Genomic DNA, 16,248 nt, shown 5'->3' with positions numbered 1-16,248 from the left:
GCTTTTATCTTTGAGGGTAGTCATTTGGGTAATTATGATATATTAACATGACATGCAAAGAGGAGGCTCACACCTTGAAATAATCATTGTACAATTTGTTTAACAACCAAGGATTTGGGGGTTACACCTACCAGCTTGAGTAATGGTCTTTGAGTGGACACTTATGAAATGGAACAGAGTAGATTTATGGAACATTAATATCAGATAAATGCCCTACTGTCTACAGTCCTTAAAGATCCCTTAACCATAACACTGGCCTGAGTCTAGTCTTGCCATTTTTGCTATAATTGTAATTAAATAGGAATTTAGTTTGCGGATGTAGAAGAGTTGAAGAAAGGTCATCTCCAGGCCTCTGACCCAGTCACACCATTGCCCCACTCCTACTTGCTATCTCAAGGGAAAATTTAGCTTTTGGTGCTCTAAGCTTCATGTCCATTATGTCTGCTTTCAAGTCTATGACTACTAATAGAAGAGCATTTTGCTGCGGTAATGATGTGATTTACTTAACCCCAGATTGGTTTTATATACAATTCAATGTCAAAAACCAAAACAAAAGTTTCGGAATAGCAGAAAGTGGTGGTCAAAGTAATTTTGTATCATGTTTTGTGTGGATGATATTTGAGAATGAGAGTGGTTTACCATAATGAAAAACTATACCTTGAGAATAAAGCAGTGGTCTGTCGGTGCTTTGTATTTAATTTTATATTCTTTGCAGTAGTACACGTTTACATTGTCAAACTGCACCAAGCAAACAAGGTCCCGTGATGCCTGAGAGAGAGAGAGAGAGAGAGAGAGAGAGAAGAGAGTTAGAGAGAGAGAAAACCACAGGTGACTAAATGTACTTAATACAATGAAACACTGATATGCAAATACTACAAATAAAACTAATGCTATATTACTTTGACCATACAGTACTGCCTAATGGTGGCTATGTGGAGCAGAGGTTAAATGTAGAGATAAGGGTAAATCACAAAAATCGAAATCTTTTGCACTATTTGGGTTTACTCTTGATATTTGGTTCAATAGGGGTCTATGGTAGATACCTGTACCATTCAAATCAATGGTACAAAAGATCAATGTTGATTGGACAAAAGACTACAAACACGTCATTTTAGATCCTTGCCCGGATGCCGTGCTTCTCTGGAAGTCTATGGGAGCTTCATGAGTGCTATTTGCATTGGAAAAATTGTCTTAATTGTTTATTGGACATTGAACTTTCAATAAAAAAATTTCCCTCCTGGAAGCCCGGCGTGTCTATATGATGATTGGGTAAGCTATCAAATGGATGAGACTTCACAGCAAACAACCAATAATTGAAACAGTGATGTACATGATTAATAACATTTAAAATGTTAAGACTCTGGGCTGTTGAACACGGAGTGCTCACCTCAGTCAGTTGGAGAATCAGATCCTGGTGCAGTTATTTGCAATCTGTTGTAACACATTCATTTTAGCTTTATAACTCTTTCTTTTGCCTATGGACATTTTTCAATGGGAATGCCAGTAAGAATGGGAAATTTTTGCAAACCAAAAAAACATGCTTTATTACACATTTAGCTGCAGTTTCCCAGTTTTCAGGTGCCAAAAGCAAGTGAAATTATGTTTTAGTCAGATAAGGTTATTAATGTAAATATTAGATGAAGGTTTTAATGAGTAAAATGTCCTTCTTTAACCTTAAACTGTAGCCTAAACCTAACCAATAGTGTCCTTAAAGATAAATGAGAGGTGAACAAAACAGACATCCTTACCCTTAACAACACCTAATCCAAACCGATTGTGTTTTACAAGTAAATTTGACATGAAAGGCACATTTACTGAAGCAACTATGTCATTTCATGTCGCTTCTATGGTACTTTTGCTATATTTTCACTCAAACATCCTGGGCCTGGGTCTCTGAGTACAAACTCCAACATTTTATCAGGTGAGCTACAGAGGAAATTCATTACACTGTAATAAGTGTGTAAATCTAAGTGGGTCTGTAATACAAGCATTAGAATGTATAGTTTATGAAATGATGTGTTATCCATACAAATGGGTAAAATATGCATCTCAAAACAACTAATGATAAAACAGTAAATAAAGCGATAGTATTAAATGAATTGAATAAAATAGTATCAATTAAAAGCCTTTAAAAAACAATCTTAATTGTTTTAAGAATAAAAATATTGAACTTCTCTAAGTTCTGAGGATAAAGAGTTCCATAGTTTTGGAGCATAAGAAGAGAATGCCCTGTCATCCATAGAGCGTAACCGAGTCTGAGGAACAGAACAGATTTAGAGGAGCAGGGATCGTGCTTTGGGGTGTACGGGGTTAAAAGCTCAGACAAATATTGGGGAACCAAACCATGCAAAGCCTTCTTGGTAAGCTTAAGAATTTTAAATTTAACACGAAACATGACAGGGAGCCAGTGCAAGGATTCAAAGATAGGAGTGATGTGATCACTTGCCCTGGCCCTAGTCAGGATTCTGGCAGCCAAGTTTTGCACGTATTGCAATTTATTTAATGTAGATTTTGAGACTTTGGCAAGGAGAGTATTGCAATAATCTATGCGAGAGAAAACGAAAGTATTGATCAGCTTTTCAGCCACAGAGAATGATAACTTCTGAGATGATAAAATTATGTTTTAACTGTATTTTTTACATGTGGATCAAATGACAAATTTGCATCAAATATAACATCCAGATCTTTCATTTTTGTCCTCAATGGACATAGTTAAGGAGCCAACCTTCCAAAGCTGGTGAGGAGATCCAATAAGCATAACCTCTGTCTTATTACTGTTAAGTCAAAGACAATGTTGAGCCATCCAAGTTTTATCTCAGAAATGCAGTTTGAAAAAAGGCATCTGCCAGATTTTCACCAGGTTTAGAATTAATGTATATCTGTGTGTCATCTGCATGGAAATGATAATTAAGACCCAGTGATCTTAAAAGCTGACCAAGAGGAAAAATATAAATACTAAAAACTAAAAAGTAAAGGGCCCAAATTTGAACCCTGTGGGACACCAGAGTGCACTGAACCAATCTCAGACCTATAACCAGGTAGAGAGACAAACTGCCTATGATCAGAGAGATAAGACCTGAACCAGTTTAATACAGTACCAGAGACACCAAAGACAGAATCAAGACGGGTGAGTAAAACAGTGTGATCCACAGTGTCGAAAGCAGCACTGAGATCAAGAAGGATGAGACAAAAAAGAGCCTGAGCCTGAAGCCATTAACAAGTCATTAGTGACCTTGACTAAAGCCGTTTCTGTACTATGAAATTTCCAAAAACCACACTGAAATGGCTCAAAGACATCCTTGACAATGAGGTGATTGTGTAATTGAGAGGCAACAGCTCGCTCTAAGATTTTTGCAAGGATGGGAAGATTTTAAATGAGACAGAAGTTGCTCAGATTGTCCAAATCCATATTAGGTTTTTTTGAAACTGGATTTACAGTAGCAATTTGAAATGCTGCAGGCACAACACCAGTACACAAGGAGTCATTATTATGTCCAACACAAAGGGACACTGAGAGGCAAAACTGGATTTGATTCGACTAGTTGGTAGAGAGTCAACTTTGCTAGTGGTAGCTTTCATATATGATACCTCATAACTTAGAGTAACAAGGTCGAGTTGAGAGAAATTTGATAGATGTGTGACAGAGAAACAAGACAAGCTGAGAAATGAAACCGAAAAACAGATGTGGTAGCAAGAATATTTTTCCAAACTTAGTGCTACAAAAGTCTAAATGCACGTTACAGAGTGAATGTGATGCAGGCAAGGTGGTACAACAATTACATTTGAGAAATGTATTAATAGTATTGAATAGATGTCTCTGATTATTTTGGTTATTTAAAATTATTTCAGAAAATTTGGCTCATCTGATTTCTTCTTTATAATCATGTAAGTTGTCTTTCCGAGCCTGGTAATATACGTTTGGCCAGAAAGACTGCACTCTCGCTCCATTTTATGACAAGCAGCCTTCATTGAGTGCAGATTGTCATTATACCAGGGAACAGAACGCAAAGAAGAGATAGTCCATGATTTCAGAGAATTCTTGTCTTTAAGAAGATCAGAAGAAGAAAAACTACTTAAAGAAGAAACAATAGAGTTTGTAAAAGCTGACAAATCAATAGATTTCCATTTATGATATTTTACATTGTGAGAAGAAGAATTAATGTTCCATACTAAAAAAGATGGCTAAACGGTCAGAAAGACAAAAACTCAGGACACAAAAGAGCCACTTGCAATAACAAGGTCTAAGGTGTGACCTTTGTTATGTGTAGAACAGTCAGCAAAATGGATCAAATCGTTTGTCAATACTGAGTCTTTTGAGTCAATGTGGACATTAACGTCCCCCAAAATAAGAATTCTTTTGATCTTGAGGCACAACAGAGACAACAAATCAGCAAAATCAGTCAAAAAGGCTTCATTAGTCATTGGAGGTCTGTAGACTGTAGTGATGATAGTAGTGTTAGGGGCAGAGACTCTCAGAACAAGGCACTCAAATGAAGATCACTGTGGTACAGACACAGGACTTATGTTGTATTTTAGGTTGTGAAGCACCATAATATCCCCACCTCTACCAGAGAGTTGTGGGAGATCAAACAAACCATAGCCATTGGGAGTAATTTGATTAAAGAGGAAACCATCTCTCTGTTTATGCCAAGTTTCTGTTAAGCATAAAAACCTTACAAGCACCATTGGTGATTGGCCCCTAATAACAATAATATAAAAAGATCTCCACATCATTTTTGTGTGATCTGTGCTTCCTCTCTCTTGAAAAGCACCAGCCGCCACTCTATTAGCGTGAGGAACATTCAAATTCTATGAGAACACCGATTGGACAAGATTTGTGTAGACTCCTGTGCAGGAAATTATGTCACTAAACTGTTTGGTCCATTTTCCCGGAAGAGAAAGTCTGAACATATAAAATTATGAAAGTGAATAAAATGTGTATCTATTAATTTTGCCAGGTTTAGGAGTACACTAGCCTCAAAGTCCTCAATGTCCTCAAAGCTAACATCGACTAAATTACATATTTTAATTTCATAGTCTCTTTAATGCTTGAGCACCGGCATTTGTTTATATCTGGTCAAAATAAATGCAGTGTATGTTGTAATGTCTGGGCTGCCTGTGCTGACCTTGGTCTTGCCTTTGGGTGAGTAATACAATCCAGAGGCCCGCAGCAGGAAGTAACGCTGTTTCCAGGATTTCTTCCCATCCTCCTTCAGATACAGAACCCCCTCCAGGTCAGGCACAATGACAGAGGGCCCACAGAAGTTCTCCTACACCCAGGAATGAAGACTTTAAGCGTTTCATATTTTGGAACCAGGTGATCTACTCTGTAATGTTACATTTCTCATAATTGTTTTGGCCACTGCATCTACTTGATCAATAATCTTAAAATCCAGATGATTTTACATCTGGCATTAGATTATATATATATATATGCAAGGGCTGTCAATCAATTACAATTTTTAATTACTTATTTTTTTTTAGTTACTTTAATTAATTACATGGTGTCCCGATTAATTAATCGCGATTAATCGCATAAACAAATATTTGCTAAGAAAGCCCCTCATATAACAATAATTCAATATATAATGATTATACATATTTATATCAATATATAATTATACATAGTTATCTTTAAATATTTAAAAATTATATATACACACACATATATATATATATATATATATATATATATATATATATATATATATATATATATATATATATATATATATATATATATATATATATATATATATATATATATATATATATATATATATATATATATATATATTCAAAATGCTTTACATTCCTGTAGCAGAAGAGTTCATCATTGATAAAACAAAAAGCGTCTTTAGAATACAATGTATTGTTTATTACTATATTATTGATCATAAGTCAATCATTGTCATACAGTTCACATTAATCCATTTCACAAGTGAATTTGTCAATCAGTTGGAGATTTATGTTGAGGGCTTGTTTAAGGACCCGTCAATGTACACCTACGTTGCATCATAAACATAAAATGTTTAGGTCACTGTGTCAAGTTAAATACAGTTTAATACTCAATCTTTAAACACATCTTGAGATCCCTTAGTTCGCATTTGCGCTCCTTCGAGTGTTTTGAACGCAAGAACGTAACGCATGTTTGTGTTGTTCTGCCTACTGAAGTGTTTTCTTCACTGTATAAACTGCATGTTGCTCACACAGCTGAAATTTTTCATACTGCCCTCTGGAGTAAACAGGTGGTACTACAAGCTTGTATTTCTCAGGAATTTTCCTTATTATGGTCCGTGGGCATGCGATTAATTGCGTTATTTTTTGTAAAATTAATTGCACTGAATTAACGCGTTAAATCGACAGCCCTAATATATGTTGATACATCCTGACAAATGTCTTAATGTTCTAACAAACCATGAATCCTCTTGATCATATCAAAATCAAAGCCAGACCCACCTCCAGCAGTTGCTCTTTATCTTTTTCTTTCATGTCCTTAAGAGATTTCTTATCCTTTTTCCATAAATAAAAAACCTGTAAAAGAAAGGAAATTGAGTGCATCAGTATTCGACAGCATTTTCTTGATCAGACTGTTCATCAAAACTAACCTTTGGAAGTATGCGTCAACTTTGTTAACAATTAAAACAGTCTCTCTCTTCTACCATTTTAGAATAAAGTGCTGAGTTCTACTTAATTTTCAGTGAGCTTACAGACTGTATACAAGAAAAACAAAAGTTCTCATTATATATATTTGGAATAAACAGGAACCACATATTGCAATTTACTGTATTTTATGTTGTCATAAGCAGTAATTAAATTTGTATTGGTACAAAAGTGCACAGTTATTGTAACTGTCCAAAGCACTTGCCTGAGGGTTTCTGAAGACTTCATACTTGTCATTTTTCTCCTGAAAAATCACTTTGTTTTCACTGTCTCTCTGCCATGTAGACAGAGGTTCCACCAGGTTTTCATGGTCCTCAAAACCTCGTTCTGTGGAAAGTTCAAATTTACTTTCTCAATTGCAATCAAAAAGTTTTTGATAGTTCTAGAGGCCCTAAAAAAATCCTCACTAAATACTGACAATCAATATCAGACCACAGATTGTGGGAAGACTGATATCTTTCTTTATTAAAACAATGTTTGATTTTAATCGCAAATAAACAATATAAACAGATATTTTTATATTGCTGGTTGATAATACAATTGTCTGAAACAATTCGAAATATAACAATGTATCCCTCATTTATGAAAAAAAGGAGCCTCAGTAAAACTGTAGTCATAAACACAGCTTTTAGAAAAAAAAAAATCAATTTAAAAATACTTTCAAGAAAACAAGTTTAAATAAATTTTTTTTATTTTTATCCGCTTTTCTTCTCAATTTGTAATGCACAATTCCCACTGCTTACTAGGTCCTCGTGCTGGCGCTCACCTCAATCCGGGTGGTGGAGGACAAGTCTCAGTTACCTCCACATCTGAGACAGTCAATCTGTGCATCTTATCACGTGACTCGTTGTGCATGACACCGCGGAGACTCACAGCATGTGGAGACTCATGCTACTCGATCCACACACAACTTACCACAAGCCCCATTGAGAGTGAGAACCACTAATTGAGACCACGAGGAGGTTACCCCATGTGACTCTACCCTTCTTATTAACCGGGCCAATTTGGTTGCTTAGGAGACCTGACTGGAGTCTCTCAGCACACCCTGGGATTCAAACTCGTGACTCCAGGGGTGCTAGTCACCGTCAATACCCGCTGAACTACCCAGGCCCCAAGGCAACAAGTTTTCTAAATATTTCTCTACAACTGCAAGCTTACAGTGGAAGTCAATTTTGATATGTTGTTATCAGTGTTATTAATGTTACATGTAATGTAAATTACGTAATCAGATCTTTAGGATTTTAAACAAGATTGCATTTTAAAATGTGTATAATCAGATTAAAGTTACTTTTTAATGGCTGATTTAATTTTTTAATCAGCCAACCAATGGCAATAACTAATGCTTAATTTATTATATTCTAACATTTTAAAAAAGCAGTCTAAGTAAGAGGCTGAAATACATGTGATGCAAATGAGCATTGAAAACAGTGCGGCCCAATTCCTAATTTGCAATCAGTCTAAAATTATGTTCCTGATTACAATTTTAGTCATGTCAATTTAAATAATTACTGGATTCCATTTCAAAAGTAATCTCCCCTAAACTGGTTGTTTTTATGTATACTAAAATTTGTTAGTCCTCGAATTGTTAGTCTCTTAATGTCTGAACCTCCCATTGTGTTGGTGCTCACCCAGAGAATGTGGTTGAGAGTCTCTTCTAGCTACTATGTTTGCTGCCATATCTCAGGTATTTAGTTAAAGACCACATATACTAATTCAAAACTGGAATGAAAAAATAATGGGTGGTTGTTGTTTTATTTGGTTACAGGCATGGTATGAGTCTGCCTCTGAGACAGAAAATGGAAGTTATTTTCACTATAAGCATATGCATGATTCCATGTGTCCCTCAATTCATGTGAGCGGATGGTGGTGATGAACTATTACAACACACGAGCATGTGAGCGGACTGTATTTGTTTCTTTGTCAGGACTATGAAGATCATACTTCATCAGCCTTTTTCTCATGATTATCAGTCACTCACAATAGGAAACATCATAATGTGATTAAGATATTGTATAATCTCAACAGGAAACTCACCATGTTTCAATTAACTTCTTGTGTAACATATTTCCAGAGCTTTATAAATAACTCTGTTCTAAACCCTATTAAGCTAATTTAAGTAGTTTAATTCTTAATTCATTATTTTTTAAGCAAACTGTTAAAGCTGAAGAAGTTACAGAAGGTTACAGTCTTTCTCCTTGCAATCCCTAAGTAACAAATGGAAAAACACAAGATAAAACCACTCTCTTTGAGCCTATCATTCTAAAATGTGGCAGTCATAAAGGAAACAGATGGTACTGGCTGAAGACAAAGTCCCAGAACAGCTGGAGAAAGTGAAATGGTGGATTTAGAGCAAAAGGACTAGAGTTCTGTAATGAATGGGGCTGTAAATTAAACCTGCCTCTCATTTGGTGTGTGAGACTGAATCAGTATGGAATGTGGTGAGCTGTACTGTAAGCTCACTGATGCTTGGCTGTCATCACGCCAATAATAGCACACTTCATCATCTGTGAGAAATCCAGTTCTATATACCAGATGAAGACTAAATGGATGATACACACCGGTCTGTAGGTCAGGGTTGGTTTCACACACACTCCAGTCCACTTTGCAGTCGCAGTGTGTCTTCTCAAACAGGTTGTCAATCACTTCTCTGACTGTTTGTCTCTCATCCACCATCAGAGTTTTTGAGCCTCCATCTGTAATCTCCACCTTCACAACCAACTGTCACAAATGATAAATAGATATAATTAGGATAGCCACACACTGTGGTGTTTTGCTTCTACGAGAGGAACGTTACATTAAAGTTTGGTACATCTATGCTACAAAACAAAGGTCGCCTTTGACCAACATGGTCTTTCTGGTGAAGCTGGTTTACCAATAGAATCCTACAGTCAGGTTACGGAAGAACAAATCCCATTTATTTTTTCAAAAGGCAAATACATTTTCTTAGTGTAGTTTGGGGAGTATACTATTGGAATTATGTTGTGATTAAAAGAAATCCAAAATAAATCAAAACTTTGTTGTATTTTAGCATCTTCAAAGTAGTCACCCTTTGTCTTGAATTTGCAGAAATATGCTCTGGTATTTTCTAAACCAACTTCTTGAGGTATCACCTTGAGATGATTTTTAAACTGTTTTTTTTAGGAGTTCCCTTCTATGTTGGGCACTGATTGGCTGCTTTTCGTTATTATTTGGTTTTAAATCCAATTTTAGTTTTGTAATGAAATAAATTAATATGTTGGCACAATTTTATTTTTGTCAACAAAACTCATGTCAAACATTTAAGCATACGCCTTCAGATCAAAAGATTTTTAAGATTATGAGAAACATTTCATTCAAGTGACCCCAAACTTTTGAAAGGCAGTGTATGAGATGCCACTGTCTGTCAAACCCACATTGAGCTATACATAACACATAAACTACACATTAGCTACACATAGCTATTTTTTTCAGGAACTTTCTGAGTCGAAATAGAAGTAAAACCTACAGAATTTCAGTAGTACACTCAAATGGCATTAGGCATACTGTATTATACAGTTCAAGTACTTGCTATAGTTTACTTTAAAGTTGCTTCTTTGACAAATTAAGTCAATCCCTGAAACAAAAGCACCAACTTGAGTAATATGTATAATATGTAAAATGACATGCAAACTTTATGGATACTGATATTTTATCATATCGGGCAGAAAAGCGACACAATACAGTACTAATTTGTATAAATAAATGACTCATGTTTTGTAATAAAGTAATAGATATCCTGTGATAATAAACTTAATACATATATAATACAGATATGAAATATATGAATATGATTTATGGAAGAACAAAGATACAGTTGCAACACTATTGCTTATCTTGTGTCACTAACGACCCCGTACACCTTTGGTCATTAAACAATAAGAGAAATATACATATACATGTGCATATATATATATTTGCAAAAAGTTGGTATATATCAAAATTTAGAGTAAAGAGCGATGAGATTTATATATAGCGTAGCTCAAATAAAATGGTCATTAATGAAACATTTTGAAATCTCTCACTTTTGATTCCAGGCTTTGGTATCTTGGCAAATTTGGTTTGAGACATTTGTTAGATATTTTCTGAAACTTTTCAGAAACACATTTCATTACTCTTTTAATCAGGAGGCACATCTGAAAAATAGACTTAAGAAATAGTCTTGATTTTCTCTCCATGAAATCATCTCAGAGATATACTGTAGAAGAGATATTAGAGAAAAATTGAAGAGATATATTTCGTACTCTGCAGCGGGGTGCAGGTGTGCTTTTGAAGGACAAGAAACGGTGTTATGAAAAATGCCTTTTTTCACATTTTTGATAAATTAAGTTCAGGAATGTGTTTCAGCTGCAGATTCAGGGGCAGCCAAAGCTAACATGAATTATTTTGAGGGATTTCTGACCCCAATGAATAATATTCATTCAAATCATCTAAAATCATTTCCAAAAAAATATTCAATTGACTGCATCACTCACCTTTTTCACTTTGGCTTCCTTCAGCTTCTCCAAGGCGAGTTTGATTTTATCTGCTTTGATCTGTTCCTCTAGATCTTCCTGAGGACATGAACAATTACAGTTTTATTGTACTTGAACAGACTTAATGAAGTCTTCATTGAGTCAACTATTCAAATGCACAGGAGACAAGACTCACATTTGTTTCCAAAAGAGTTAGACTTTACCACGTTACTAAGCTCACAATGTGACACTCTATAAGCACAAAACAAATATAAAGCCCTACTGAATTTTGGGTAAAATAGTCGGTCCCACTTTATATAAGGTGTCTTTAACTACTTTAACTACTGTGTACTAACATTACAACACATACAATACAATGTACTTTTGTGTAACTAGTGGAATACAGTTACTTATATTTTGTATTATAAATATGTATTTGTAAAATAATTATTTATTAGATTGAACAATTTTTTATAAATATTTTTCAGTATTTACTGAAATTTAATTCATATTAAAAGTATATTAGTAATTAATATCACCATTTTCTCTCACATAATCTGCAATCTTTTGTTTTTTACTGAGCTCATCACAATGCATTCTCCACAAAACATACACAAGATGCTGCTTTAGAATAATTTCATGAATTATTCCAATGGACAACACTTGTTTCATTGGCATCTCTCCATGGGGTAAATTAAAACTTAATTCTCTCACCTTTTCTTCAATGCTAATGCCTAACATCCTTTAATGTAGGAATGTTTCTAAAGTAAAGAAATAGTCAAGACAGGCTACCTTATTTTTCTAGCTGTCAAAAGACAGATGGCATTTTGAATTATTTGTCAACGTTTTTGGAATTCTGTAAATGACAAAAACATTCGGTTCCGATGGGAAAAATGAAGATAAAAAATGCTTCAAAAGGTTCCAACTAGAATGGACTTTCAAGTACTTGTTCACACAAGGGATGGCAACCAGTTCTTTTTATGTTACTGTTATCTGTATATAGTATCTTGGTTCTGGCCTGCATGCTGCAAAAAATGCTTCCATTTGGCCACTTGTTGAAGAAGTTGAATCGCTCTGGGCTAGACAGACCTCTGGAAACCTCCTTTGGGATGTTACACAACACCGCGCCAGATATAAGACAATAATAAATGAATAACCAGCTGAGCTAAAGATTAAACTCGAAATGATTTGTTGGTGAAACGGACATCAGTATTGCTGAGTCGGATGCAGTTTATTCTGTATTTGTGTTCTTTTTTGTGGTGCATTATGAAGTAACGACAAGGTTTTGGAAAAGTATTGGAGTAAAAGCGATCATTTTCTCTTCAAAATTCATTGAAGTAAAGGTGAAAATCATCTTAAATGTTTATAATCGAGTAAAGTTCAAAAATGAAAGTAAAAAAAATAAAATAATGATAATAATAATTACTTGAAGTCCATCTCTGGAACTAACATTGCAATCATGAGTATAATTACGTTTTGTTTTGTCAGGCTTTCCTACATGCCAAGCAGATTAGAATAATAGACATTCATAAGGCTATTTCATTTATTTTATAATGTTGCCTGCACTAGAATTGCATTATATTAAATAAACATCCATTGGTTGGCCTGGTTTGAGTTCATTAGATTTCTGTAACCCTTCAGAGGATGAGGTGTTAACCACAAGAGGCCTGTGGGTGTGTGGAGCACTCAAAATGATTCTTACTTTTGATGGTTTGGCAGTGGGTGGTGGTGGAGGTGGAGCTGAAATGGAGGTGGAGGAAGTTGCAGGTCTGGGTGCATCAGTGGATGTAGGGAGGTAAAAGTTACTCTGAGGCTGTACGGGTGGTGGGGCAAAATGAGTAGGCTCCTTTGAGTTTTCTTTTTCTGTGGCAAACTTTTCCTCTGTAGCACTTATATCTGCCACCAGGTCAGCCATCAGGGCATCTAAATCATTGTCCTCCAGATCATTCAGGGACAGGACTTTAGGGGAATATAGAGTCAAAATATTTCTATAACAAACTTATTTGGTAATACAGAGGAAATGTAGATCAGGGGTTTTCAATATACAGTATATACTGTATATATATATATATATATATATATATATATATATATATATATATATATATATATATATAAAATCAAAATTAAAGTAAAAAACTACATTTACAGAACTTGACATAACTTTTAGTTCAATATAATCTAAATGTTTCTCTTCAGGTTTAAAAATGTAGCATTACTCAAATATTGGGTAGAAAAAAGGCACTCTGTCAACATAATATAAAGTAGGCCTTAGTCATAATTTCAAGCAATTTTATGGCTAATTAAAAACGAATTTTCTCCAAAAGGAAATACACATGATGAATATGATCTCTCAACAGAGATGAAATACCTTCTAAGAATCCAATAATAAAAAATAGCAGACATTGGTGAAAAAATAATATGTTTAAAGTATTATTTACCATTACAATCTGCAAAACCGAAGGAGACGTTCATTTCCTGAGTTACAGGAATGGAGGGAGGTTTAGGCAAAGTTTCTGATTCTTCCCCCAAACTCTGCGAAAGACAAATGAGAAACAAGCTGACTAAATGATAACATATCTGGAGGCTACTTTTAAAATACAGAATTAACGTTAACAGTGAAGAAACTATATAACTGCATATAATATACAGATATGATAAGTATCACTATTTACTTTCTGTTTACATTAAATATTGTGCTCATATAGCTGCCAGCTCAACTACAACTTGAGTAACATATACAATTGGACCATTAACAACTAACATTACTAACTGAATGTGCACAACAAAACACACATACACATTTAGAACCAACAATGTCCCCTGTATGACATCACTATCTCATTACTTGGATCAAATGAAACATTGTGTTTGTCTGATTGGGAGAGAACAGTTCTGTTATTCTGTTAAAGTAGCATGTAACTTCACAGCATTTATTTAGGCTTTTATGTAGAGTCTTGCAGCATGTGTGTTTGATGTACCCTGTCCACTACCAAGGACACAACAAATATTAGAAAAGAAAGACCCATCGCCATTGTATATATACAGTGGATTACTCGAATGCAAATCACTTCTTAGTAAAAACATTGATAAGCTGGGAAGCACAACTTGATACATAACAGGGTTATGATAAAATAACAGTAGTTCTTACATTTTTTTTATATAAAGATAAAAGCTTTTACTTTCTCAGGTGTTCTCAACCCTAATTTAGAGCTGTTATTAAAGTTGTTAAAGACTGTTGCTATTTTTAATTTTATACAAGACCTAGTATAAAACATACCTGTGTCAGGAGATCCATCTCCTGCAGCATATCGCTGAACATGGCATCAATGTCATCCATCTACATCAGGAAAAGACAACTCTTTATGAATAATTCACTTTGTTACATGCAGCACAGAAAGTAAACCCCAGGTGTGGACACAGCCCTTATTTAAGCAAACATACCATGAAACAATTTATTTTCATTTATCCTCTTTCAGGCAATATGCCTGAAGCTGCTTAATAAAGTGCTGGTCATTTGGGTGCCGTAATCTTTTCTTCCTGTCATTTTGGTTGGTACAGCTTCATTCAAGTGCTTTTGATTGGTAATATAACATAGAAACAGAGCAGTGTGTGCAATGTGAAAATAATAATAGTCATCCAGGGCTAGGAATTGCACAATATCCATCCAGAGGCTAGAGATAAAAGCATGGTTTGTGTAACTCTCACACAGTCATTCTTTGCCAAGACATGCAGAATCCTGCATATGAATGCTCAGAACAGACTGAGTGTAGGGTATTAAAGAAGGCACGAGTTAAATGCCAAATTACTTAGCAAAGAGATCATTCTGAATCCCCCATAATCAAAACAAGCTAGTACAACCCCCCCCCCCATTATGTATACCATATTCAATGGAAACATGTAAATGCTTCATGCTGTAAACACCCCCATGTTCAAGACAAATCTACGCCCTTGGTCTCGCACATCAGGTAATACATATGCAAATTATCCATACAATCATGCTTAAAACGTACAGCAAAATACATGGTACAATTGGGGTACTCAAGTTCGGACTCTGATTCGAGTCTGAGTCACGTGTCCAATTTTAATGGATTTGGAGTTGTCACGGACTCGGATGCATTTTACTCGGACTTCACTCGGACTCGAGGGTCTCTGGATTTATTTCCGAGTCCAGCCGAATCCATGGCATTTGATTTCTGATGCAATGAACAAAGTAAACAAATATAAATAATGAAATAAATGGACACTCTGTCTGCAAGCAGTTGTATCACCCCCTGATGTCATAGATGTAGCCAGAGTTTGTTTCACCGTGTTGAGCAAACACACCTGCAGAGCGACACACTCAGTCAACCAATACGCTCGAATGTTACTACAGAGACTGGTGTATAACATCGATTACGAGGTGGCTGGCACGCCGAACACATAAAGACAGGAATGTAGCAAATGTACTAGAAACTACACGCCAGTTTCACATGACACGGGACCTGACAACTGGTAAAATCGCACGCTCCGCTTGTGCAGCAAGCTCACATTGTGGTTTCGCCGTGGTTAAGAAATTCATTAAGTCAAGTCACCCACATCATGTCTCTCACAGTCTATTAACACAACATATACAAATATAAATTCAGAACAATATGATTAATATTGGGATATTAAGTCTTTTTAAGCGTAATGTATCTATGTATAATGTAACACATGTAAAGCATGTATATACAGGCATCTGAAGTCTCTTGTGGTCCACGCAGTGTTGTCAACTTAAACTGGTCATTGATGAATTAACTGTAACTTTTGAAGTCGTCAGGGAAATCTTTTTATTGCTAAAGCAGACTGCAACTCTAAACAGATAAACAGCACCTATGTATTGTTCTTCTATTTTAAAAGCATTGATGAGCTGCTTAATATATGTTCTTTTACAGTTTTGTAAAAAATGCTCAAAGAAATATGAAGTTATTTTGGGCAGTGAAATGTTTTTTTAAAAAATGTAATTATAGTTTGGGTGACCAGATGTCCCAGTTTATTACACATTGCCCTTCTCACTATTGTCTCTGGTATCATAAAAATCAGAAACATTTATTTAGTACTACCTTGAAGAAGCTGAACAGGAAACAAAATTAAT

The 16,248-nt window shown here is 35.1% G+C and overlaps 1 protein-coding gene across 1 annotated transcript in view; it reads right to left on the bottom strand.

The window, feature by feature from the left end:
• The window catches only part of apbb1ip (amyloid beta (A4) precursor protein-binding, family B, member 1 interacting protein), a 39,201-nt gene that overhangs the window by 11,411 nt on the left and 11,542 nt on the right, over positions 1-16,248 (bottom strand). The window contains exons 2-10 of the mRNA XM_052114076.1: positions 14,413-14,472; positions 13,574-13,667; positions 12,835-13,091; positions 11,154-11,231; positions 9,222-9,381; positions 6,869-6,990; positions 6,460-6,534; positions 5,127-5,270; positions 658-768 (exon numbers count right to left, since the gene is read on the bottom strand). Coding sequence (XP_051970036.1) covers positions 658-768; positions 5,127-5,270; positions 6,460-6,534; positions 6,869-6,990; positions 9,222-9,381; positions 11,154-11,231; positions 12,835-13,091; positions 13,574-13,667; positions 14,413-14,472 — 1,101 coding nt within the window. The remainder of the gene's footprint in view (positions 1-657; positions 769-5,126; positions 5,271-6,459; positions 6,535-6,868; positions 6,991-9,221; positions 9,382-11,153; positions 11,232-12,834; positions 13,092-13,573; positions 13,668-14,412; positions 14,473-16,248) is intronic.

The sequence above is a fragment of the Xyrauchen texanus genome, chromosome 41, assembly GCF_025860055.1.
Source record: "Xyrauchen texanus isolate HMW12.3.18 chromosome 41, RBS_HiC_50CHRs, whole genome shotgun sequence".
NCBI lineage: Eukaryota > Metazoa > Chordata > Actinopteri > Cypriniformes > Catostomidae > Xyrauchen > Xyrauchen texanus.
This window is presented reverse-complemented; position numbering and strand designations above follow the sequence as displayed.